The sequence below is a fragment of the Octopus sinensis genome, linkage group LG9 (assembly GCF_006345805.1).
Source record: "Octopus sinensis linkage group LG9, ASM634580v1, whole genome shotgun sequence".
Lineage (NCBI taxonomy): Eukaryota > Metazoa > Mollusca > Cephalopoda > Octopoda > Octopodidae > Octopus > Octopus sinensis.
Genome location: NC_043005.1, coordinates 80688474 through 80698473, shown reverse-complemented (window position 1 = coordinate 80698473; position 10000 = coordinate 80688474). Strand labels below are relative to the sequence as shown.

General features: G+C 35.7%; 1 protein-coding gene across 4 annotated transcripts in view; it reads left to right on the top strand.

The window, feature by feature from the left end:
* Window positions 1-9584, top strand: part of LOC115215453 — a 32352-nt gene extending 22768 nt beyond the window's left edge. For all 4 annotated transcript variants that reach the window (XM_036506044.1, XM_036506043.1, XM_036506046.1 and 1 more), the window contains exons 8-11: window positions 2222-2344; window positions 5520-5729; window positions 6654-6753; window positions 9215-9584. In XM_036506044.1, the coding sequence (XP_036361937.1) occupies window positions 2222-2344; window positions 5520-5729; window positions 6654-6753; window positions 9215-9306 (525 nt within the window). In that variant the 3' untranslated portion in view covers window positions 9307-9584. The remainder of the gene's footprint in view (window positions 1-2221; window positions 2345-5519; window positions 5730-6653; window positions 6754-9214) is intronic.
* Window positions 9585-10000: the final 416 nt, after the last annotated feature.

Sequence of the window (10000 nt, the reverse complement as noted above, 5' to 3'; positions counted from 1 at the left end):
TCTCCCTCAATCGCAAAGGTTAAATTTTCTAAATAGTAATCAAACAGCAACAAGGACAACTTAATCCGAGTTCGAAATATGTTAACCAGCTAACCAATGCATCTACCAACATACTTTTGTAAAACTTAAACTACAAGATGAACAAATTTCTATATTAAATTCATCATACTGTCTTGGGGCCACTGCTGTTCATAGTGGCCCTTTCAGACATGCCTTCAGTTGCTACGAAGACCACCCTTGCTAGCTATGCAGATGACACAAAAGTCTCCCACACAATACAAAACCCTGAAAATATTGCGCATCTGCAACAGGAGTTGGACACAATATACAGGTGGGCTGAGGACAACAACATGCAGTTTAATGCAGGTAAGTTCCAGGCCCTGCGCTACCGGCACACAAAGGTAAACGACGTGCAGACTGGATACACTGACCCAGGAAGAATTGCAATCCCTGAGTCAATATCAATGCGTGATCTAGGCATTGACATGAGCAATGATGCATCTTTCCAAGTGCATATGACTAATCTGGTGATAAAATTCAGACGGCTTGCTGGATGGATGCTCCGAACTTTCAGAACAAGAGAGAAGGAGACACTGATGGTCCTCTGGAAAACATTCGTCCTCAGCCGCTTGGACTACTGCTCCCAACTATGGTCACCACGCAATATAAAACTAACAGCAGAACTCGAAGCAATTCAGACAAGCTACACAACGAAGATCGTCTCAATGCAAAATATCATCTACTGGGAAAGACTGAAAGTATTAAACCTTTTCACCCTAGAGCGGAGGTGGGAGAGATATGCGGTGATATACAGCTGGAAAATCCTGAGGGTCCTGTCCCAAACTTTGGCATTCAAAGTTACTCCAACCGCAGAACGGGGCGCCACTGCATGGTGCCAAAGATTCCAACATCACCATCAAAATACAGGACCAGATACTGCAACAGATTGGGTTTCAGAGGACCACAGCTTTTTAAAATCCTCCCTAAATACCTGAGAGACTTACATGGTGTGGATGTGGGTTTCTTTAAAACTAAACTGGATCTCTTCTTGTCGGGAGTCCCAGATGAACCTACCTCACGACAGGAGACGCAGATGCGGGCAGCAGCATTGAACTCCCTTGTTGATCAAGTGCCACGTATCAGAGGTGGATTCACATATTAGTGTAGCTCATTCAGCGGTGGTGCCCCAGCATGGCCGCGGCCTTCGGGTTAAAATATTTTTAAGGATTTAAGGATTTATATTCTAAAGCTAAAGAACATAAATAAACATATGCTAGACTGAGCTCTGAACAAGAATCTCCACCTTCCGAAAACAGAGAGGTTAAATCTCTTAAATCGTGTTCAAATAACATCAACAGCAATGAAAGAAATCCACTGACCGTCTAACCTTTTCATCTACTTATATGGTTTGGTGAAGTCTTAAAACACAAGGTAACTAAATTTCTATACTAAAAAGCCCATGATCTAAGCTGACACTAAATAAACACACTTTATTACAAGGTTTTACACCTTGGACAGGACTCTGAGCAATAACCTTCACCTTTTAAAGGGTTAAATATTCTAAATTGTATCCAACTGATATTTTCACTTACCTTGAATCTTTTCAGAACACTAAAAGCAACAATAATACCTGAACTTGAAAGACTTAAATTCATAGATCGAGTTACGAAGTTTTAAAAGCATGATTAAACTTTGAATGATAACACAACTCCAACTTTAATCAATAGAATCCGCTATAATATCTTTCCACCATAACTTACCCTACAAATTAATTACCGTTCAACATGATTCCAGCTGCTCTAGGAAAAATAAACTTATCAGAGAATATATAAAGCAAACAAAATCTCAAATGAATCGCGGTTTGATGAAGGCTTCAAAGAATGTCTACACCATTCTCGAAAAAGAATAATGATATATAGTCTACAAAAATTATTGAGTAATCCTTCAGTTTAATAGAAAATTATATTTATTATAACTTGATGTAAATACACACACATACACACACACACACATAAACACATGCTCACACATACACACATATACCTATACACACACATACACACACACACACACACACACACACAACATATATATATATATATTCACCTATATAAACATGTGTGTGTGTGTATTTATATATACAAATATGCAAAAGTGCACACATCCATACAGATAAATTAACAGAAGATGATTAAAAAAAGATGTTTGAATTTTTCCTCAGATCTATGGAATGACATTCATCTCAGATGATAACTTCCTTACCATTCTTGGTTCTGTTTGTGCAGTTGGCAATGCCGTCGCCAAAATGAGCTGGGGACTTATATGCGATAAATTATTATTTAAGGTAAGAAGAAATCTAATCGGTTCCTTTTTCCCCCGTATGTACGCAAATTGTTGTAAAATGTCATTACACACACATACATACACGCTCACACACAAATATATATATATATATATATATATATATTGTATCTGGAGAGATACAAAATTGAAATATATGTGTATATATATTATATATATATATATCTTTATATATAAAATTGAAGTTGTGTGTGTGAGACTCTGTCTCCTCCGATTTAGATTCCTAACTACTCCTACATTTTGCGGTGCAGTTTAACCAAAAGCGGGTATCTTATAGTCGTCATTCATATCGAGCCCTTCTGGGTATTAGCGCGCGTCTACGATGAGTCTACGATTAACAAAAATTTACCATCATTTTTCGCATTTTTAATGATTTTTGCTCGGGTTATATAAGGGAAGTAACTCTCTAAAAATGCTTATATAGTATTTCCCTTACAAACCCGAGCAACGCCGGGCGATACTGCTAGAATATATATATATATATATATATATATATATATATATATATATATTATATATATATATTATATATATATATCTATATATATATAATACGTGTGTATGAATTACACACAGAGAGCAGAACCAATAAGCGGTCGCCTTACAAGCAGAACAGAGATGTCAAATCCCCAAACCACGAAAAATGCATTCTTATTAATAGCACGTTGGATATAGGCGGGCAAGACAATTTGAAAAATCAAAATGACCAGTTATTTCTATACTCCGAAATTTCACCATTAATATTTAAATGGATTAACTATCTGTGAATCATGAGTAGAAACTGTTAGAGACGTATAACTATAAAACTTGAATATATACAATATGCCAACCGATGCACGTGCATATTGAGTGTTATCTTTATGCATCGTGAATTCAATTCAGATGTCCTCAACCAACGTACCAAACCAGAATAATGCTGCAGTGAATAGAAATTCACAGTGGATTATCTGACTCAGGAATTAAAATAATTTAAATATAAATATATAAAGGTTAAAAATTATTAACAATAATAGTTTATACCTATTTCTTTATTACCCACAAGGGGCTAAACATAGAGGGGAAAAACAAGGACAGACATAGGTATTAAGTCGATTATATCGACCCCAGTGCGTCACTAGTACTTAATTTATCGACCCCGAAAGGATGAAAGGCAAAGTCGACCTCGGCGGAATTTGAACTCACAACGCAACGGCAGACGAAATACAGCTAAGCATTTCGCCAGGCGTGCTAACGATTCTGCCAGCTCGCCGCCTTCTTTAGTTTATACCAGTGGCCAGCATGCATAAAATATGTCCGTAGACCATAAATATATTTATAATATATACGTGTGTATCAATTACACAGAAAGGAGAACCACTAAGTGGTCTCTTTATATACGGGCATTACTTAGCATAAGCATCTCTAGAGAAAAATCTTTATCAAGATGGTATAGACACCTTATATGCATCGTTGAAAAGCCAGATGCTGCAGTCTCTATTAGAGAATAAATTTTCTTTATGCATATTTGCTAAATAAAAAAAAACAATATGTACCACAGGTAGACTACGCGAAACGGTCCTGTATGTGACTGACAGCATCGGGCTGACCAAATCATTGTGAGTGGATTTGGTAGACGGAAACTGAAAGAAGCCCGTCGCATATATATATATATATATATATATATATATATATATATATATATATATATCTATATATATATATATATATATATATATGTGTGTATGTATGTATGTGTGTGTGTGTGTTTGTGTGTCTGTGTTTGCGATTTGTCGATGTATATATATATATATATATATATATATATCTGTTTGTTTTATCAGTTTCAGCTCAAAGCTGTAGTCATGCCGGGTCAAAGCCGTTTAAAATTTTGGGATATTTTACCTCTTAATTAATTGTAGCTAAATCTTTCAGTGCTTTCTGCGTCAGATATGTTAACACTAACGGAACTAAGAAACTACGTAGCATTCTATTGTAAACAAATGAGAAACAGAACTGTGGAAAACGCTAAAGGCTTCTTATTAAGCTTTTAGTTTAGAGTTCAACTCCTCTTCAGTAATTAAACTTGCAATCATTTGGTTAATGTTCTTTGTTCCAAAACCAAGAATTGGGTGCCAACATGATGAAAGCCTCTTAAAGAATAACGTATTCTATCCCAGGAAGTAGCTATGCATTTTAACCTCATAGAAATGATTGAAGAAAACATGAAGGGCACAATGAATAACGTCTGTACATACATAACACGGACTGCGTAGTGAAATAGAACGTCTTTGCTGATGGGTCTCCTCGGTCAGTACGTGCTAAAACTAAATGACAAAGAGTCAAGTAGGAAACTTCTATTTTGTCACTTGACATGCTGCCACGTGCAGTTAAACACACATTAATTACAGTCTACTGTGATAATATAGCAAGGATATATTTGATAATACAATTTTGAATGTACTAAAACGCAGTAGGATAGCTAAGAAAAGCAAGGTTAGACTGTCTAACCCGGGTGACGCTTTTATGGGACTGACGCGTTTGTGTCTGATGTATCAGACTCTATAGGCTTTGGGCCTGGAGGCAGTGGTTGGGAATCAAAATAAAAGGATGCCTATGGCGGCACATGCTCTAGACACGTTACTGCTAAACGTCAGTAAGTTTGAGATTGAAGTGTCTTCGATATTATGTTTTGATCGATTAAATGTGATCTGGGACAAAAGGCAATGAGGTAAAAACTTAAAAGAAACTGTTGCACTGCTGTTCAGACATACATTTTACTTTAGTCTGGAAGCTTGTTTTCACACTGTATATGCCAGTATTTAATTGTGTTGGTTGTAGTATATATATATTTCAGGTAATATACTATCAGCTTCGCTAGCCAATACTGATCAATCATTTAATTTTTTTGTTTTTGAGTGTAAATGCAAACTCTGGAATTGAAGTGTATTCCGTTTTGAGAACGATTCTACTTGAGTTCTTCCACGGCAACCAATGTAGAATTTGTGTGTATTTACTTAATGATTTTCTCTTTCCACTACTTGGTCAAAGTCGTTGTCGTCTATGCTTCACCGAAAAGATCCTTATAATATTCATTATGACAATGTACCAATATTGTCATAATGCATATTTTTGGCTTTAAAAAGAAAGTCTTTTCAGCGTATATTATTTTTCTTTAACAGGATTCCACCATACTTCTGTGTTTATCTGTATCTCTTTTGTATCTCCTCCTCAATGTTTCATCAATGGTCGGACGATACTTTTACTTTATTATTGCATTACTAACGTATGTGGTTCCTGGTGGGATATACGTTGTAATGCCGTATATAATCAGTAAGAGTTATGGTCTCAAGTACTACGCAAGTAACTGCGGAACGGTGTATTCGTCACTGGTAAGTTTGAGTTTATATTTTCTATGTGGAGCTTCTCATTTTGTGGAAGCTGCTGTTTTGTTTGTTAAGTATATATCTGATTTTTTGTTGCTTTTTTATTTATATACATATACATTTACTGACAAAGAAGCTTCTGATTTCCCGCATTTGAGCAGCTAACTTGAAAGAACGTAGTTGAGTGTAATGATTGAAAGTTTACTTGAAGACAGTTGGACATGAGAATTTGAGCGCGCAAAATATCGAGGCAAATGTCATTGCGCGCGTATGTCTGTCAGAATCTGAATTTTGTCTTACAAAATTTGGCAGCTCAGAGAAAATGGAAGAGATGGAGGTAGGAGGATAAGTATCTGCTACAAAACTATTGGAGGAAGAAACATCCATAAAACCATGTGAAGTTGCCATTTTGAAATCGTAAATTACTCGGAAACAGGCTAATAAAAGAATATCACCAGATTAAATAGCGATAGTTTGGGGAAAATTCCCTCAGAAATCATACATTCGAAGAAAGATTAAGCTTTCCTCTGTGCTGGAAGTTAGTTTCCCTTATTTCGCGCAAATGAAAGATATGCTTAAGCCGTTAATACTCACGCTACCAGCTTTATATTCCTCTCAACACACGGCTAGGCAGCGAGTTGGCTGAATCGTTAGCACGTCGGGCAGAATGCTTGGTGGCACTTCGACCTTTTTTATGTGCTGAGTTCAAAGTCCACCGAGGTCGACTTTACCTTTTATCATTTCGCGGTCAATTGATAAGTACCAGTGTAACACTGAGGTCGATGTAACCGGCTGTCCCCTTCCCCCAAATTTCAGGCCTTGTGCCTATTGTAGAAAGGATTATTACTATTGTTGTTGTTGCCAAATCTTAATTACCAAGATGTAAATAAATGAAATCTTAATGTGAATCTCTTCTATTTCATTTTATAGGTAATATCGGGTCTTTTAAATCCATTTATTTTAAAAGGCATGCAAAATTTCTTCGGTTGGAATTGGACATTTTTCTTCTTTGAAGCCATCAGTTTTATCGGTGAGTATAAACCAGTTCATTAAGTTAATTTTCATATGGATCCGGGTTCAGTCCCGCCGCATGGCACTTTGGGCAAGTGTCTTCTATTTTAGCTTCGGGCCGACCAAAGCTTTGTGAGCCCAGGCATGGCTGCGTGGTAAGAAGCTTGCTTCCCAACCAGATGGTTCCGAGTTCAATCCTACTGTCTTCTACTACATATTCGGGCCGACCAAAGCCTTGTGGGTAGATTTGGCAGACGAAAATTGAAAGAAGCCCGTCGTATATATATATGTATATATTTTTATATATATAAAAGTGAGAATGTCTGTCTGTCTGTCTGTCTGTCTGTCTGTCTGTGTGTTTCCCTAAATCTTGAGAACTACACAACCAATTTCATTCAAATTTTACATATGCCTTACTTAGGGTCCGGGGAGTGTCCTCGACAAAAAAATGTTCAACTTCTTGCCTAGAGCGAGCCCACAGCAATATCATATCTTCTCCACTACGATTCCCTAAAACTTGAGAACTACACAACCAATTTCATTCAAATTTTACACATGCCTTACTTAGGGTCCATGTAGTTTCATGGGCAAAACAAAAATGTTCAACTTCTTGCTTAGAGCAAGCCCATAGCAATATCATATCTTCTCCACTATTTCAGTATTACGTGTTAAAAGTGAAACAAAAATATTTTATGTCAGATGCTTTCACTTTAACAATAAAAATAATAATAACAATTGAATTATATGTAGTAAGTAATAATTAAAATCAAACTAAAATATAATATAAGTAAAAATAGGAATTGGTATAAAATTGCATCAATGATTTGAGCTTGAATAAGTGGTTTCACATGAATGGGAATTAAATTAAAAATAAAATTAGCGTACAGAAAAGGAATAGTCCAGATGGATAATAAAAAATCAAATTAAAGAAAAGACTATTGTCTATAAAATATACAATGTAGAGAAAAAAGAAGAGCTAACAATTCCAGTCTGTTATTTATTTTGAGTATTGTTATCACTAGCGATATCAAGATATAACTTTGTATGTTGCATTTTATGTGTAGATGTATATATATAGATGTACATGTAATATGTACACATATATACACACATATATACATGCACTAGCACTATGACCCGGCAACGACGGGTCTTTAATGCTAGTATATATATATACGAGATCCATTATTTAAAATCAGTGTTATTCATTCAAACGTGTGATCCTCTATACTGCGATACACTACAAACAACATAGCCAGAAATGATGCCATTAACGGTGAGGAAAAACAGTTAAACACCGTGAGAGACAAAACAAAATATTATCTATTTTGGCTATGGAAAAAATCACACCTATAAAATATTTTTTCTTTGCGATATGAATTCAATAATGATTTAGCTAACTGATAAAATATGGCAAAACATTATCTCTTATCAGAAGATCCAGAAAGGCAGCGAACTAGCAGTATCGTCAGCACATCGATTAATATACATGGCGGTTTTCGTCTGTGTACATTTTGAAACAAATTCCGTCTCGGTGGATTTACCTTTCATCCTTTTGGAGCCGATGAAATAGGTATGAGTAAGAGAGCAGTGCATGCCATCAAAGTGACACTAGGGGTTAAATATACGAAGCCCAGTATACCCATCATGACTACCAGTCTGATAAGGGTACACCAGACACATGCATCACAACCATATGTGTGCGACATAGTGATCTCATATTAAGATAAACAGCACATGACCTTGCAGGTGGGCCCAGTTAGAATTTTCTTCTGGTCGAGTAGCCCAAAACGCTCAAAAGGTCCCTGAATAAGGGTTGTTTAAGGATGATGAACGAAACACCCATGTTTTCAAAGGTGAATTATCCAAACCTCAAAGAATTCCTTTCAACACACGGCTATGATGTTCCTCAACTACTTCTGCTCGTGATCAGAGATACACATACCGTCAGCCACTAAGAGACATAGTCAACTTCTTACGGTCAAACAACTGACAAGCAAATCTGTGGTATTTAGCAGAATATTTGCTGTAGCCCATCTTTTATACCAAGACAAAACAATCTACATGACAACACTTCCAATCAGTTAATATCAGAAGCCATCATAGCCACTACCTGGTACTGCATCAGGGTATTATTATTATTATTATTATTATTATTATTATATATTATTATTATTATTATATTATTATTATCATTATTATTATTATTATTATAATTATCATTATATTATTATTATTATTATTATTTTATTATTATTATTATTATTATATTATCATTATTATTATTATTATTATTATTATTATTATTATTATTATTATTATTATTATTATTATTAAGGCGGCGATCTGGCAGAATTATTAGAATGCCGGACAAAATGCTTAGCAGCAATTCATCCGCTTTTTCTTCTCCGGTTCAAATTCCGCCGCGTTCGTGCATGTGTGTAAATGCTTATCGAATTTTCTATTATTTATTTTCCCAGGACTAATATTAACGGTGATGTTCCAGAAACCAAGGAAACCGGAACGAAGAGGGAGTACATTGAGTGTAACTGAACACAAGTCCGAGCCCTGATAAATCCTGTTCATTATGAGCAGTAAGACCAACGCAACACAAATAATTGCTTCTTCACTCGTATGTATGGATGTCCATATGAATGTATGTTATGCACTGAGTTCGAACGATTGATAGGAGATACAAGCCATGTTACTAGCATCTGCAATTTTAATGTACCTTAAAGTATACATATGAAGTTTTTTTTATGTATGTAAGCATATAGATAAAAAAAAACAGATCAACATACAGACGGATAGGTAAATTGGTTATAAGAACAGACACATATGGAGAACCGGATCCACACATATAAAGATGCACATCCATACATACAAACATGGTACATAGTTGCATAACACACACACAAACACAGACATGCACACATAAGAAGACAGTGGTGCATACATATACAAACGCATGCTCACACACACATACATAGAAAATACACAAACACGGACAGGCAAGCACATAAATATGCAGGATACGTACATACAGATGCACACACATACATATATACATATGCATACACACATATATACATACATACACATGCAAACACACACATACATACATACGTACATGCATGCATGTACAAGCACACACACACACTGACCCGTATACATGCCCACAAACAAACAAAAGGGAACGTAGTGTAAATAACGGACAGAGTCAAAATTATTGAAAAGGTTGCAAGAGGCAACGAAAATGTTAGGGA